Source organism: Balaenoptera physalus (assembly GCF_965194825.1).
Source record: "Balaenoptera physalus genome assembly, chromosome: 2".
Lineage (NCBI taxonomy): Eukaryota > Metazoa > Chordata > Mammalia > Artiodactyla > Balaenopteridae > Balaenoptera > Balaenoptera physalus.
Genome location: NC_138883.1, coordinates 49,567,353 through 49,584,689, shown reverse-complemented (window position 1 = coordinate 49,584,689; position 17,337 = coordinate 49,567,353). Strand labels below are relative to the sequence as shown.

Here is a 17,337-nt window from a genome sequence, read left to right as displayed (position 1 = left end):
ATATTTTTTTTTTTTTTTTTTTTTTTTTTTTTAGATCTGTTCCCATGTCTTATATGTTTCCAGTGTTCTTTTCTGAGTTTTCCAGACATTCTTCTCTTTGTGCTCTAATTTAAATATATTTATATATATTTTACACATTATACACTGTTCAATATATAATACGAAATTTTCTTTAACATTAAAATTTTAATAAATATTTTACTATTTCACCATTTGTTATTTTCAATAAGTTATTTTAAAGTCCATATATGGTAACTCCAGTGTTTAGATATTTTGTTTTCAGAGGGAGTGTGGGCCAAAACAACCTAGTCAGCCTCTGCCGAACACTCTCCCTTCCTGTAGTACTTTGCTTTCTTAAATTATCCAAGTCATAAAACCTGCTTGTGTTTTAGAAGAAGGTAGTGGTTTTCAATTATCATGTACCTAGAAATGAAATCTCTTTAGCGAGGGTGCTAGTTAAAAATGCACATTCTCAGGCTTCCCTGGTGGTGCAGTGGTTGAGAATCCGCCTGCCAATGCAGGGGACACGGGTTCGAGCCCTGGTCTGGGAAAGATCCCACATGCCGCGGAGCAACTAGGCCAGTGAGCCACAACTACTGAGCCTGCGCGTCTGGAGCCTGTGCTCCGCAACAAGAGAGGCAGCGATAATGAGAGGCCTGCGCACCGCGATGAAGAGTGGCCCCCACTTGCCACAACTAGAGAAAGCCCTAGCACAGAAACGAAGACCCAACACAGCCATAAATAAATAAATAAATAAATTAAAAAAAAAAGAATTTGTTTTAAAAAAAAAAATGCACATTCTCACACTCCCCACCCACTAGATACTGACTTCTGACTGGACTCTGGTGTGGGTTCATGAATTTGCATTATTAATAAGATTCACAACTGATTTTGATGCAGGTAGTTCATGTACAAGACCTTGAAGATCCCTTATTTAGGAAAGATAGTATTGAAATATGATAAGGGAGTTATTTCTTTTTTCTTCTTTTCAAGGATTTCCAGTTGATGCTATTATCCTGGAGGCTCCATTTACCAACATATGGGTTGCAAGTATCAATTATCCTGTGTTAAAGGTGAGTCTCTGATAGATCTTTACAAGATGTCAAAGTGTAGGCTGTTACCACACACGTTTATTAACAATTTTCCTTTTCTTAACTAGTTTTATATATTTCTAAGTTATTCTAACTTGTGATAGGTTATTAGCCAGTTGCTATTAAAGGGGGGCACACGGCTTTTGGATTTTGTAGTCCTTTTATTTCCTTCTAATAGATTGAGTGGCTTATTGAGCCAAAGCTTTTTTTTCCCCATTAACTAAACTGTACCTCATATCTTTTATAATTTTTTTCATAGATAGACTTGACTTAGGTTTGTTCGTTTATTTATTATTCCTTTTAAAGTGAAAACAAACATCTCATACATCATTCTCAGCCCTATGAATGTCAACCACATCTTTCATTATTTTAGGAGAAGAAAGTCTCTAGAGAATTCAAGGAAGTTGCTGAATGGTTTTACACAGCATCCCAGGTAGAGAAGATGATCTTTCCAAGAAGATAAAGAATTGACTGACAAGATGTGTTTTTTTTTAATCTGTTGTATATATTATCCTAATTTTATAATTTCATTCCATGTCTGATGCTCAATTGCTTATAGTCATACCTCCATAGATATGTTAGCAAATGAGAGGGCGGGGGGTGAGATTCTTAGAGGGGACATATGGCCCAAGTTTGTAAATTGTTGATTAATCTTGGAAGGCATCTTAAGGGTACTTTATTTTTTTAAATTAGTTAGTTAATTAATTAAAAAAGTTTTGGCTGTGTTAGGTCTTTGTTGCGTGCAGGCTTTCTCTAGTTGCGGCAAGTGGGGGCTACTCTTCATTGTGGTGCGTGGGCTTCTCATTGCAGTGGCTTCTCTTGTGGAGCATGGGCTCTAGGTTCATGGGCTTCAGTAGTTGCGGCATGTGGGCTCAGTAGTTGTGGCTCACGGGCTCTAGAGCACCGGCTCAGTAGTTGTGGTGCATGGGTTTAGTTGCTCCGCGGCATGTGGGATCTTCCTGGACCAGGGCTCGAACCCGTGTCCCCTGCATTGGCAGGTGGATTCTTAGCCACTGCACCACCAGGGAAGTCCCTTAAGGGTACTTTAATCCAAGTGTCTACTTTTGGAATTTTTCGTACAATAAATCATCATAGAACTTTCTGGAACTTGCTTAACTATTTCAGCTCATTACTTCCTGGGACAGCTAGTTCACAGAATCACATAATCTTGAAAATGCCTGTACTATCTAAGCTCCAAGTCAATGCAGGAATCCTCTCTACAGTCCAAAATACTGAATGCTGAGTAATTTAAGATTTAATAAATAAAACATTTAAATTGGTTCTAGACAATTAAATATGCATTTAAAAATAACAATTGAACATCTATTATATTACTTTTAAGTAATTACTAATAAATTAATTAACTTGAAGGCATGTTACAATTCAGGTACAATCTTTCCATTTACTTCTTTTTTTGAAATTTTGTTAATTTTGAAATATAACGTAATAGGGAAATCTATGATTTAATAGTTATAAACTGAACCTCCATGTAACCAACATTTAGTCAAGAAATTAGCATCACTGGCATCCCAGAAGCCTCCTGTATGTCACCTCTCAATCCAGTAAATCTCACCTTAGATGTAAGCCTTAGTCTGAATTTTATGGTAATTATATTCATGCTTTTCTTTATAGTGTTACCACCCATGTGTGCATCTCTAAGCAGTATAATTTTGTTTTGAACTTTATACATTAGTAGGATTATATAGAATGTATTCCATTTTTTTTCAACCAACATATATTTGTGGGATTTTATCATGATGTATAGCTGTAGTTTGATCATTTTCGTTGCTATATAGTATTTCATTGTATACATATGCTACCATTTACTGATCTAGGCCACTCAAGACCTCATTGCTTTGGTAGGTCTCTGACACCTTCATAGAAACGTTTTTAAAATATTTTCTTTAAGAACCATGGCTCTGGTGTCAGACTTTCTGGGTTTTTTTCCCCAGGGGTGTCACTTAACAGCTGTGTAATCTTGGACTAACTGTTTTTAATGCTTCATCTATAAATGGGTGTAATCACAGTCTATTCAAGATTGTTGTGGTAGACTCACATATGAAAAGCATGTACGACAGTGCCTGACACAGAGTAAGCACTCAATGGCCGTTAGCTATTTTTATTATCAGTGGAGTGCCGTAGCTCTGAACATGACTGTTGAATAAAAAAGTGTAGGTGGTGTGAGACACGGATGTAGTGAAAGGCATAGGTCCTTACCCTCAAGAAGTTTCTTGTCTAGTTCGGGAGATAGGAAATTAATGGGGGATATAAAGTCATGACGTGGATTTCCGTGTATCACTTTGGAGTCAATTTCATTACTCGGCATAGTGGAAAAAGACCATGGGCTGTGAAGCTAGACAGATTTGGATTTGGGTTCAAATTTGGCCTCTGCCACTAACCAATTATGACTTTGGTAAATTATTTCCCTTTGTTGTATTTTTCCTATTTCTATAATGAGGTTGGTACTGCATAGGGTTGTTGTGAAGGTTGAATTAAGTAAAACAATCATGCAAAAATATGGGCACTCAACAAATGCTTGTTCCTTTTTTCCACTCTTTCTATAATACAGTAGACTAAGTTAGGTGTTAGGGGAGGCCCCAGAACAATAATATCAGGGTAGGGAGAATTCAGGGAAGAGAAGGGTCTTGTGTGCAGGTGTGACCAATGAAGACTTACAGGGAGATAGGATCTAAGTTCATTTCTTGAAGGCGAGGGAGAGCAGTTAGAAAACACAGACAGGAGGGGAGAATGTGAGCCAAGGCACGGGGCCAGAATGGGGTGATTATGTGTTATAAAATACCTGAGAGTCACCCAGGGCCTCTATATAAGATCTTTCACACTCGTCATCCTTTTAAATCCTCACAGCACCTCTGAGTTTGGCACCATTGCCTCCACTGAGCGAAATGGAGGCTTAAAGGCTTGCCCAATTGCCACATACCCTATAGAGAGGAAACGGGACTCAATCCTGCATTTTCTAACTCCAGGCAGTCAGATGGAGGTGCGCAGCTTTTGGGATGAAAGACTGTGGCCAGATGTGGATGGGCTTACAGCCAAGATAGGAGTTTTTTGTTTGTTTAAATAGACAGTGTTCTACTCCCAAAGCTATGTAACAGCAGATTTCAGGTAACTGGTATTTTAAGAATATTTATCTGGTGGAATTCCAGAACAGAGAGGAGCCAGGGAGACCAATTAGGAGCCCCTCACTGTGGTCTGGGCTGGAGGGGTGGCCTGACCTGTGAGTCTCGAGGGGCACCTCTGGCTGGAGAGGAGTGAGGGATAAGGGGAGTAGACTGACTGGGGCCCGCTTTCTCCTTACGCCTTCGGAATTGGAGATGAATTGCTGAAGGGCTTCTCTTACTGAATTCTCCTCAGAGGAGTCCTGATTCCAGGGGTAGCAGAACCAGAAGACAAAGAAAAGAGAAAACAAGAAATCTTCCCCTTAGCATGGGCAAGAGGAGGGCAAAGGAAGGAAGGGAAAGAGAAGCAGTATTGGGATTTCCAGACTGTACCCGAACGCGAGTCATTTGCTGTGAGACCACGCAAAAAATGCAGGCCAGACAGACCCTGGGAAACCACGTAGGTTTCTGCAAGCAGCAGGCCCATGTCAAAACTGTGAAGCAGAAGTTTGTCTTTACTGACCTCGACCTGCGTATTCTGTACCCGTTTCCCTACCAAATTCCCTACCAGGCATGAATTTTCTTTTTTATATTCAGGAAAAAAAAAATTTTTTTAAAGGTCCTTATATTTAGAAAGTTACTATTCTCTCTATTACTACAGTTCATAGTGGGAGACTACAACAAATGACGTATTATAGTGCTGGGGCAATGACCACTAACTCTTATTTCTCCACACTCATAAAGGAGCAGTGACAGGCAGAAATCTAAAAATTGCTTCTACGCTGAACATAATTCTTTTCTTTTTAAACTGCGAAGCAGACGTTTGCATTTATGGCCCCAGCCTACCTATCCTGTACCCACTCCCTTCCCTTGGCAACGTCCCATTTACTACATTGCACCCCCCTGCCTGCTCAGCACCGCAGAGGAATACACATAATACTTTGTTGGTCTTTTCTCTTTGCAAATCTGTTCCAAGGAATAAACTCTGAATGAAATTTAGTCACACTGAGATGAAAATGACAGATAATAAATAGCTTAAAGTGTACATCAGGGATATTTGCACAGTCGATTCACTCCTTCTTTAGCAAATATTTATCAAGTTCCTGTTAGGTACCAGGAACTTTTCTAGGTTCTGGGGATACCACAGGGAATAAGAAAGTTGTGGTCTAACCTCCTATGAAGTTTGTATAGTTGCTGGAGAGGCACATAGAAGACAAGTATGCAATAGGAGGATTTTGAATAGTGAGAAGTGCTGTAAAAGTAATAAAATGATGTGAAAGGAATGACTGGAGATGTTGGGGGACAAGGTTCGATGGCTAGTTAGGGCAGGACCTCTTTGAAGAAATATCATCTAAACTGAGACTGGCATGACAGGAGCCAGTTGTCATGGCAGAATCTGGAGGTCTCGGCTGAGGGAAGAGAAAGGCAAGGGCCCTGCAGTGGGATCAAGGCTGACGTGTTCCAGGAGCAGAAGACAGCAGGGCCTGGGGGTGGAGAGGAGTGGGCTTAGTGATAGGCGATAGAGGCTGTAGCCAGATTCTGTCAGGCCTCCAAGGCCAAGGTGATGCTTGGATTTAATCCACGTGCCTTTGAAGGATGTGAAGCAAAAGAGGGATGTGACGAGAGATGCACGTTAAAATGATCACTCTGGTTTCCCTGCGGGAACTGGGTTACAGCAGGGCGAGGGTGGAATAGGAAGCCACCTGGGATTGTTGGTGTAATCCAAGCAAGAGATGAGGGCTGGGTTAGGCTGGGTGATTAGTGGAAATGGAGAGAACTGAATGGACTTGGGAGTAGTTTAGAGGCAGGGTTAAAAGTTTGAGGAAGGTGCAGTATTGCTCAGGGTTTATGTCCTTTCCTCATTTTCAGTTGAAATGGAGGTTTTTAGGGCATATAAACTAATTTACCTTTCGACTTAATCAAAATATGGCAAGAGCTGATTTAGCTAGCATTCTTTTTACTGGAATTTGCCATTAATGAGGAAATTCAGTATGTTTAGAATGATAATTGTTATATTTGGAGTCCTATGGTCATTATTAAAACCTAAAATGCCTTTTTAAAACCTTGCAATATTAAATCATATTCAACAGAGTTTATAATGTTCAAATCCTTTAAAACCAATTATCTATGGATTGTATACTTTATCAGAATTTCTAACTAATCAGAATATTCTTTTCCCCAACTAAACCACTTAATTATTCTGCAGTTCACTGTAGAAGCAATTTTTAGATTATGCTCCTTTATGAGTATGAAGAAATAAGTTAGTGGTGCTATTTGTACTTTAAAAAAAAGATAAGTAAAAACCACAAAATGTTTAATGTGATTGTCTATGGATGGTGGGATTATGTGTGATTTGTTTCTTCTTCCTTCTTCTATTTTCCAAATTTCCTACAATAACATGAATTACTTTTAAAACCATAAAAGTTATATTTTCAAAAAAAAAGCTTATTGTACTTAGAAAGTCACTACTCTCTATATTACTACAGTTCATAGTGGGAAACTATAACGAATAACATAGCTATAGGCCATGTTTCACTTTTTTTTCCTTTTTAAAAAATAGATTTACCGGAAACATCCAGGATTTTTAAGCACGGTTATGGATGCCCTGAGGAAAGACGAACTAGTCTTCCCCAGTGATGAAAAGTAACTTAATGATGTAATTATTACTATATCTATAGGATTCTGGTGGGTAATTATTATGTGACTTATTGAATGGGGAGATGACCAGTCTGAATGAGTAGATGAGAATTCTTAGATGGGCACTAGGATTTGGGGTAAGGTATCTACACTATCTACAAATTTTTAGTATTTGGTATTATCCTTATGTCTAATTTAATGACTTTACCAATTCAGTACTTCCTCTGAAGTTACAAAGGGAGTTGTAGGTTTAGGGTGTTTCAGGATGCTTTAAAGGTCCTGTAGGGTCTAACCTAGCATTCCTTGGAGGAATCTCTGAGTTCTAGGTCTTATTCCCCAGGTAACCAAAATCCATGCACCATCCAGCCGAATAACCCAATAGCAAGTCCAGTGACTAGAAGCTGGCAAGTTAGCCTCTCACAGTTGGAGAATCTAGAGTGCCTACAAATAGGCAGTCGTTATCAGTATTTTTACTATTTCAGCACACTTGAGGGATCTAACATCCTCAGGAGTAACAGCAAGTCACTGTGGCAGGGGTGGATGGTATCAGAATTTGGAAGGAGACAGGGAAGTACTATTTATTAGTCATTCTTCATATCATAGCCTTTTCGAATTACCAAATAGGAAGTTGACCAGGAGGCTAATCAAACCTATTGATCTCATGTCCATCCTGTACATTTATGGGGAAATGTAAACAAATTGCTACAAAGAGTTCTCCTTGGTCCTGTGGTAGTTGTTGTTATTTTTTGGTTTTGAGTTACTTTGTTTTCGTTTAATTAAAACATGCCAGATGTTATGAAATAAGGCAGAATAAGGAAAAGGTGAGGTTCTGCTAAATCTGTACAAATTCAGTGATTTTGTTCCTTATTTTCAAAAATCACATAGGAATAAATTAAATCAAATAAGCTAAGTAAATTGTATGAGTAAACAGAAGAGTCTTGCCTGGAGGAAAAAAAAGTCACTATATGAAGCTTATTATATATGAAGTTGTTATTCCTGGGAGGGATGGAAAGAGCATTCCTTTATTTTGGGCAAACCTCATGTTTTGCTAAAGCCTTAACTTAGAAGAGGAGAAATCTCAATGTATATTTCTTGAACTGAATGCTTTTCTTCCACTTGTTCCTAGTGTTAAATTCCTGTCTTCTCCCCTTCTTATCATACACGGTGAGGATGACGAAACGGTGCCTTTGGAATTTGGAAAAAAGGTAAACTAAGTTCAGTGGCTGACAGAAACATACTATACTAATTTCACCATTTTCTCAGCCAGCCAAACTTTGATTAGGGCCTAAAGAAGGGTCTCTGACATTATAAGGGATTCTCTGCACCCCTGAATTGCTGTGCCGCCTGGTGTATACAATACACTGTTGTCACTGTTCCATGAGCTGTGCAGCTTTCAGTTCCTTGGTTGTAGAGGCAACCACTCAGGGATATGCAAGGTGCCCATATCTCTGACTTAATGGGACTAACTCCTTAAGTTGGCTGTTTCCATACCCTTTTAGGAAAATCAGACTAGGAAAACAACTGCTTCAATGATCAGCCTTTGAGTCCTTGCCTTTCTGCCCCTTGCAGCTCTATGAAATTGCACACAATGCATATAGGAACAAAGAGAGGGTGAAGATGGTGATCTTTCCTCCTGGCCGCCAACACAACTTCCTGTGTAAAAGCGCCACACTGTTAAAAACCGTGAGGTAAGATTTGCTTTGCTAAATGCGATGAGGGCTGCTCTGGCTTACTTAGACCATGAGGTGGGGAAAGCATGTGAGCTCATCTAGGTCCTTTTCCTGCAGAGATTTCCTGAGCCAGCAGCGGGCGTGAGGTCTGAGTACAGCGGAGAGCGAAGACTTGGTCCAAACAACACTTGTGGTGTATATTTCTTATGTAAAACTGTACTGGGCTGCTTGGGTGAGCTGAAGTTACTGACATTTCTACAAGTCACTTGCCATTTTAGTAAGGGAAAGAAAGCATGGATGCTGGGCATTATGGAATGTTCTCGTTTAGCTTGTCATAGTCTACTTTGTGGAACATGCCGAAACTTCACTGTGGAGAATCAGAATTTGGTAAAAATTTGATCCCATCTAAAAATGTACAGTTACCAAACATTCTGGGGATACCTGTGGATAAGGTGGTCTTTGATTTGCACCTAGACAGCAAGCAGTATAAGAAAGATGCTCCAATGTAGTTAAATAATTTGTATTTGAGTTTAGTTAATTTAAATGGCATTAAAAAGTTCCAAGCTGTTTTCTAGCTTTCTGAATAGCGTTGGGGAAAGTCCTAGCATGCTACTCAATCTGCCATAAAATAGTAAGATTTGGCACTCATGTAGCCTTTGGAAATTAACGCTTTATTTTTAGCCCTAATGTAGTCATACACTTTCCCTCCCAATTCCCAGAGATACTTAACTAGATTATTATTTAATAAAACAAAACAAAATCAAAGAATGTTGTGAAAATGTTGAAGTCCAGTAAGAAGCTATTTTTTCTCAGGACATTTTACAACTTACTTTCCATTGGCTTTGTTCACCCCACTGCTGGGTTCACTGGACAGGGAAATCTTTAGGTCAGAAGGCTCCATGTTCCAGATGTCCCGGGCATACTCCTTAATTGTTCGGTCACTGGAGAATTTCCCTGAGGCGGCTATGTTTCTGAGTACCATGATGTTCCAGGCCTTTGGATTCTGTAAACAAGAATTACACTTGTTTAACTGAATTAAATTAAATTAACGTGCATCTAAGGCTCAGGGCCTGAGTGCCCATCAAGCTGTATGACAAACATCAGGCCAAGCACATCCAAGTACAATTTATGGGGAAAATGACAGGAGTAAATTGTAATGAATCATAAATACATTTGTTTCACAGTTGGGAGCTGGACAGGGCAGACTGTGCTTTTCTCCTATTTTAGATTATATTTCTCTAAAATGAAAAAGTATTTTTCACTCTTACAGAAACCCTAATTGGTAATTTCTGCCATAGTTACAATGTTTTGGCATGTAAGCCTTATTTCCCATGCTTCATTCTTAATGAAGATACCTCATCTCCCTTTAAACTACAGGGGAAAGGAAGGGACTAACATTCATTGTCTGCTAGATGCCACGTAAGAAATTTACCCTGTGGGGGCTTCCCTGGTGGCGCAGTGGTTGAGAGTCTACCTGCCAATGCAGGGGACACGGGTTCGAGCCCTGGTCTGGGCAGATCCCACATGCCGCGGAGCAACCAGGCCCATGAGCCACAGCTACTGAGCCTGCGCGTCTGGAGCCTGTGCTCCGCAACAAGAGAGGCCGCGATAGTGAGAGGCCCGCGCACCGCGATGAAGAGTGGCCCCCGCTTGCCGCAACTAGAGAAAGCCCTAGCATAGAAACGAAGACCCAACACAGCCAAAAATAAAAATAAATAAATAAGTAAATTAAAATTATAAAAAAAAAAAAAAAAAGAAATTTACCCTGTGGCTCACAGCCAAAGCTCGAAAAACACTACTCTAGAACATTAGCTATCAGGCAGGCAAACAATCCCACAGGAGACTTTATTCACCGACTCCTCTTTTCCTGTTTTTTCAGAAGGTGGATACTCCAATAGGTTTACACTGAATCCCAAATACTCCACTGGGGTTTGAAAACAGGGCCAATTAAGGTTTTATCCTAAATAAAAAATATACATCTATATATCTAAATAAAATATATCTCTCTCATAATTTTATGTAAAAAGTATAAGAAGCTGTTTATTTTAATTTTTTTATTAACATCTTTATCAGCTATATGCATACGTATATCCCCATATCCCCTCCCTCTTGCGTCTCCCTCCCACCCTCCTTATCCCACCCCTCTAGGTGGGTCGCAAAGCACCGAGCTGAGCTCCCTGTGCTATGCAGCTGAGAAGCTACTTATTTTATAGCCTTGTGATTTTGTAAAGAACTCTAAGAAGGAGTTCTATGGAAATGACCAGAATATTATTTGAAAACAACAGCAATGAATTATAAGCATTTAAAAGAAAAACTAAAACACAGTCTGAAATTAGTTTATTCAGACTTTGGAAACTTACTAAAATAAGAAGAGAAAAAAGCTTCCTGTCTTCACGTTCTTTATTTAAAGGGATAATGACTAGACTTTCCAACCACGTGGGCCATGTTTTCTACGCTTCAACAATACGATTATTGTTAAGAGTAAAAGCTGGAGTTTGCACTAATGAACAAGGAAGATGGAACAGAACGCTGGCCTTCTAGGTGGGCATCCTTTGGATCAGGGCCATCATTTTAACAGAAGGGACCATTGTGCAAAACCAGCATTCACATTTGTGCATGCCCTCACTCATATTTTCCTGTCCTGCTCTGTTTCACTTCTGTTTCTTTCCCTATACAGCTTTTCTACATAACAAGCATGGGTTGAGATCAAGAGGAAGGAGCTAGAGGTGGCCATGTTCTTTCCTCTGTCTTTGAGTTCTTGGAGGCTGTATGTGGCTGCTCTCGCCAGTGTTCAGGGAGCAGGAAGTGAGCCATTCTGCTTAAATCTAGCACTGCCTCTCCTTGGGAAGCATATAAAACTCTGGTTTATATACACTTTTGGGGGGCTGGATATGCTGTAAAGCAGCACAGGCCTTGAGTGATCCTGTTTTAAAACCCCAGTGGGATATCTGGGATGACTGTAGGAACTACCTTGTCACCTGGCTTTGGGAAAGGAATAGGAAGAAATGTTAGTGCAGTATGTTTCTGTCGGAAGTAGTTACTGATGTGTCCAGAGGGCAGGAGGTGGAGAGTTTATGCGTTCCCACTGGTCTGCTCTATAATGGCTTTCTAGTTGGAGAGCCAAAATGGAGACTGTGTGGGCAAGGACGGCTACCTCAAGAAGCCCAAGCTGGAGTCTTAGCACAGGGCCAGCCTCCTCCTGTATCTGTTCTTCTGCGGTTTCTGCGGTTCCCTGAAAGTTTTTCCTATCAGAGATGATCGCCTTTCCATATATTTACTAAACGTACCTAGAGGGCTGGGCTCTTTGGTAAAGATGTATGACTTTGCACATGAAGGGTTACTCACGTGGCTCTAGCCCTTTTCTTTTCTTTTTCTCTCTCTCTCCCTTTCCTTCCTTTTCTTTTCTTTCCTTCCTCCTTCCCTCCCTCTCTCTCTCTTTCTTTCTTTCTTTGTCTTTCTTGTTTCATTCCTTTTTCTTTTTCTTTTTTTTAAATTCAAATGTGAAACCTCCCCTCTTTCTATACATTTATATTCTATTCATATAGCACCACTCCATGGGTAATCCAGGAGAGGTACTTACTTTACAATTTTCAAATACTAGGGGGGGTCAGTCCTTTCCCGATAAACGAAGGTTCAGCCTTAGAATCAATTTAGCAGATTTTTCAAAGGCTGATGGTGATCCCACCCACTACTGGGTCAGAATCTCTTAGAGGGCGGCGGGCATCTGTACTTTGAAAAAACTGCTTGGTGATTCTGATGCACTTCTGGTTAAGGGCCCCGGCACTAATTAGGCTCCTTGAGGGGCCTTGGCTTTGTCCACGCTGGGGCCTCAGTGCCCAGCATGGTGCCTGCCATGGAGGAGGCCCCAGTGCCTCTCTGTTGAATAAATGAGTGGGTAAAGTGCGTGTTTAATTTCACTTTATATTCTTAGTCTCTAGGATATGCCTGCTACATGGTGGGTGCTCAATAAATATTGAATTATTTGTGACTTTTTACTTGGATATTAAAAAACCTACAACTGCAACTGAAATGTCAAATGCCAACCTTTGCCTGAGTTCGGGAACAGTCAAGTTTTGATCTGAAAAACCTAAAGAGTTGCCTCACTTCCCATTTTTGATTGGTTGGTGGGGCCCTGTTATTTAGATTTAATAAAAAGAAACCAAAATTTTAATGAACGGTAAACTGGTTTCCTTTGTAAGTCTCGGCCATGTACTCACCATGTACAGCTGACTGACTTTTTCTTGACACTTGACATAGGCTTCATAGTCTGCAAAAACTTTAAACCTTTTTTTGTGATTAGAAGGAAAAAACAAAAAGCTTCATTAATAGATGTGTGCTAAGATTCCATTTAAAATTCTCTTTTGCTTAATGTCAGGCATGGCTGGTTTACCAATCTGACATTTCTATTCACAAGGGTTTCAACCAGCCCTCAACCTTTCTTCCCAGACGTAAGAATGTTATCACATGGATGCATTTGAAAGTTGGGTACACCCATGGAAGGAGAAAAAGAATACCAAATTTGTGGGTCTTATTCTTAAGTCTTCTCCTTGCATTGTTAGTGGAGAATATCTAATTTTTCTTTCCAAGTCTAGGTTAGCTTATCAGATCACAGATCTATGCTAATCTACGTGCGTTGTAGTTGGTTTAAGATAGTCTCATCCCCTTTCCACGGCCCAAACAGCACCATCTTCTTGTGGGAACTCACCTGTCATGATAAAATAGCATGTTGACTAAGTCTTTGAAGAGGTCAGGCTGCTTGGGAGAAAAGAAGCCCTTGTCAATTTGATCGATGGCCAGCTTTAGCTCTGGAAGTGCCTCGTAATATTCTTTTGCCTTATACCTGTAGGGTTGGGGCGGGGGATAAGAAAAGGTTCTGTTAATGTTTGTTAACGACACACTGGATGCTACATTAGCTGTGAAAAATGCATTCAGAAATACTGGCATTTATAAAGTCATTATAGAGTTCAACAGGGGTATAAATAATATTTAACTAGATCCTGAAATTTTTTTTCCCAACTAAATTTGTTTAGTTCCTTGTAACCAAAGACACTAAGGACAGTAGATAATAAAAATCCTAGTCACAGAGCAATAGTCTTATCTGGTAAAATATAGTAAGATTCATTTCAAAGCAGGCTTTATGGCTCTAAACAAGCGTCGTACAGTTGCTTTTTTTTTTTTTTAAGATTTATTTATTAATTATTTATTTATTTAATTTATTTTTGGCTGCGTCGGCTCTTAGTTGCGGCACGCGGGATCTTCATTGAGGCATGCGGGATCTTTTGTTGTGGCGCGTGGGCTTCTCTCTAGTGTGGCGGCGGGTTTTCTCTTCTCTAGCTGTGGTGTGCAGGCTCCAGGGCGCGTGGGCTCTATAGTTGTGGTGCACGGGTTCCAGAGCTCGTGGGTTCTGTAGTTTGCAGCACACGGGCTCAGCAGTTGTGGCACGCGGGCTTAGTTGCCCCGCGGCATGTGGGATCTTAGTCCCCTGACCAGGGATTGAACCCGCGTCCCCTGCATTGTAAGGCAGATTCTTTACCACTGGACCACCAGGGAAGTCCCCGACAGTTGCTTTCTGGGCCCACAGATTCCCAAATTTGTTGCTACTGAACAAAAATTTACTTCCAAGGGTTGGGAAGTATATTTGACACCCTCCAGATTTTGTGATTGCTGTGGTTCCTTTGAGCAGCATCTTTCTTTACTTCTTATTTGAATCCAGGTTAATAAACCTATCCAGGTATTAAGTGGAACAAGTATTCTGGGTGCTTCTATACAACCAGACCTATCATCTACCACGTTTTAGTCCATCTCTTTGAGATCTTAAAGGAACACTAGATGGTTTAAATAATAGGCAAAAACTTCAACTACACACTGGTTCAGTTTTTTGATCAAAGTGAAAATCACAGATGTGGAGAAGTGAATAGCTCATGAGGCCAGCTCTGCCATGGCTGATAACAAATAGCAACGAGCCCATGTACCTGTGCCCAAGCTCCTTTCACTTTCACTTGCTGCATGTAACAAGACTAATCTGTGGTCAAGAGGGTCCCCTGACTCATGGGAGATGTTCTGCTGTCACTCTCATGTGACCTGCCTCAATGGGACACCTGGGTGGGCAGGTACCCTCCTGGGGGGATACCTGCTCAACAAGCAGGAGTGCTTTCTCACCCTTTCTTGTCCAAAGCAGCCACATCCTCTACTCTCATGCCAAAGATGAACAGGTTCTCTTCCCCGGCTTCCTCGGCCATTTCCACGTTGGCCCCATCCATGGTCCCGATAGTCAGGGCCCCATTCAGCATGAACTTCATATTGCCTGTCCCCGAGGCTTCGGTGCCTGCGGTAGAAATCTGCTCCGACAGATCTGTGGCTGGAATGACTGCAAGCAAGGCATCAGTGATAGAATTAGTGATTCTGTCTCTCTGGATCTGCTTGTATGGTATCTAAGCATTCACCTAGCTGGCCTGTTTTAATCATTAAAGTAGTACATGTACATCAAGATAAACATTCAAATGGCGTAGGATGGATCTCACTCTTCCCCTTGACTCTGGCAACCACTTTTGCCCATTTCTGACGTGCTTCTTGGTGGTTATGGCCACAATGCTAAATAACTCTATGCTTACATGACTCTTCCTTGGTCTATAAACTTTAAAGAGTATCTATTGACTCTCTGCTATAAAAGTCGACACTACTGTGAAATAAAATTCATATTTTATGGCAAGACAAGAAAAATGTAAACATGAAAAATTTTCTCTGCCCTCTGGCCTCCTCTCTCCCCTCTCCTGTGCACTGTGTATCTGCATTATGCATGGACCAAACCTCCCTATCGGCAGAAATATCTACTCAGCCATAAAGAGCAACGTCCTCCTAGCACCAACAAGACAACTCCTTAAAAGATAACATTCCTTCTTGATCTTGTAAGGGGTCACAATGACCCACCACTTTGTACTTGAAGATCTGGATTGTGTAAACTGTCAATAATACGGCATTTAATGTAGAGCCCTCTGTCTCAAAAAACTTATATAACTGCTTTGACTTCTAATGGGTGGAACAGTTCTTGGAACTTTCTGATCTGCTGTTCCTGGGTTATAATCCTCAATTTGGCTCAAATAAAATTTTCCATTTCTTTCTTGGATGGATGGGCTGATTAATTTTTTATCAACCTTACATTTCTCTTCTCCCCCTTCTTCCTTTCAGTTTTTGTTATGGTTTTATTTTTATTTCTTCTATTTTATAACTTTATAAAATATATCTAAACTTCTCTTTCTTGATCCTTAAAATTCAGACTCTTTCCTGACCCCTCTTTTGCAATCTGAGGAAACTGGATTGTGCCATTCCTTCCACTCCTTACCACCTTCCTTCCACTTTCACTGCAGGGAAATAAGCCACAGGCAGCTGAGGTGTGCCCAGGGCAGACCTTTCTGTCTGATTCACACGGAAGTTCCTGCTGCCTGCAGCATCCCTCCCGTGCCTCCACTACAAAGCACAGGACCAATTCTCTGCTTTACTTTGAGGGCTTATTTGTGCATTAGACGTATCTTCATTTGCACCCATAAAAATCTGGCTCTTTTTTCTTTATGCAGACAGTTCTTAAATTGTAACATCGGAGGACCCAAAAACACCTCAAAAAGAGAAGGGTCCCTTTTCAATTTGGGAAAAGGGCGAACCCACAGTTGGCAATTTGCATGTGGGTGGTGCTTTGTGATGCAAATAACAAAAGAAAGGGATGTTGGCTTCTTGCCAGTCTGGCTGTCCCCACATGGGAACTCCACGCCTGCTCTGAGCGCCTGTCTGAGGCACATCTAAGCCTAGGGATTTGGCAGCCTGACATCTGCCCTCATTCCCTGCTGCCGCATGAACAAATGACAGCCCTTCTTTCCATGGAGTGACCAGAGGAATATCCGGGGATTGGGGCACTGGTGTTCTATTGCAAAACTGGGGCTGGGAACTGAAGATCTTTTTTTTCTTTTGTAGAGCACGGTCTGTACTTTACCAAAACCTCAGGGCCACCTCCTGTAACACCCAGCTCTGAGCAGCTGAGAGGAAAATGTGCTTGCAGATGTAACCTCTGATGTGGAGTCTGGGGACAGCCATCTCAGTGTCAGTTGGGTCCCCTTAAACATTCTTAGCTTAGGGTCTTATTCTGCCTAAGAGTGACACCTTCTATCCTAAGTCACTGGCTCCCGAGGTCAGCTGCTCCTTTTCTCTATAACGTGTAAATCCATCCCTAGCATGTGCCCTGGCCCCGCATGGTTTGTGAGGACAGCACTACCTTTTTCAGCAAGAGACACTCTGTAGTTCTCCAGGAAGATGAGTTTCAACTTGCTTCCAACCATGGGGTCATTGTTCACCACCTCTGCCACTGAAGTGATCAGCTTTATGATCAATTTGGCCATGTGATATCCTGGGGCAGCCTTGGGGAAGGGTGTGGACACACGACAGAACGCAGGCATGATGAAGTGGAGAAACGGCAAGAGACAAGAGCCCCCAAAGTCCCCAGGGAAGAGAAGCAACTTACTTTGCCACCGATTATAACTGTTCTGGGCACGAAAAGCTTCTTCGGGTCTTTCTTAATGCCTGCAAAAGATGGAGAAGGGGATGGAATGGAGGACGGTGGATGGCCGGGGTGGGGAGAGCTCCACCTCTGGGGGCTGGTCGGGGGCTGCGGGGCTGACTCACGGTTGTACATGGTGACCACGTGCAGGCAGTTCAGGAGCTGCCGCTTGTACTCATGGATCCTCTTCACCTGCACGTCAAACATGGAGGATGGGTTGATCTTCACTTTGTACTCCGTCTCCAGGAACTGAGAAAACTTCATCTTGTTCTCCTGTTGAG

At 41.3% G+C, this 17,337-nt stretch overlaps 2 protein-coding genes across 3 annotated transcripts in view; one reads left to right on the top strand and one right to left on the bottom strand.

The window, feature by feature from the left end:
- PYGL (glycogen phosphorylase L) overlaps positions 1 to 17,337 on the bottom strand; it is a 56,912-nt gene that overhangs the window by 6,195 nt on the left and 33,380 nt on the right. Inside the window, exons 14-20 of the mRNA XM_082448395.1 lie at positions 17,182 to 17,329; positions 17,021 to 17,079; positions 16,775 to 16,916; positions 14,674 to 14,881; positions 13,220 to 13,354; positions 12,732 to 12,798; positions 9,345 to 9,517 (exon numbers count right to left, since the gene is read on the bottom strand). Of these exons, the coding sequence (XP_082304521.1) occupies positions 9,345 to 9,517; positions 12,732 to 12,798; positions 13,220 to 13,354; positions 14,674 to 14,881; positions 16,775 to 16,916; positions 17,021 to 17,079; positions 17,182 to 17,329 (932 nt within the window). The remainder of the gene's footprint in view (positions 1 to 9,344; positions 9,518 to 12,731; positions 12,799 to 13,219; positions 13,355 to 14,673; positions 14,882 to 16,774; positions 16,917 to 17,020; positions 17,080 to 17,181; positions 17,330 to 17,337) is intronic.
- The window catches only part of ABHD12B (abhydrolase domain containing 12B), a 49,319-nt gene continuing 32,985 nt past the window's right edge, over positions 1,004 to 17,337 (top strand). Inside the window, exons 1-4 of one of the 2 annotated variants that reach the window (XM_082448424.1) lie at positions 1,509 to 1,524; positions 6,768 to 6,863; positions 7,971 to 8,049; positions 8,414 to 8,532. In XM_082448424.1, coding sequence (XP_082304550.1) covers positions 6,844 to 6,863; positions 7,971 to 8,049; positions 8,414 to 8,532 — 218 coding nt within the window. In that variant the 5' untranslated portion in view covers positions 1,509 to 1,524; positions 6,768 to 6,843. Of the gene's footprint in view, positions 1,525 to 6,767; positions 6,864 to 7,970; positions 8,050 to 8,413; positions 8,533 to 17,337 lie in introns of both variants that reach the window. The other variant, XM_082448423.1, reaches the window with a different exon arrangement.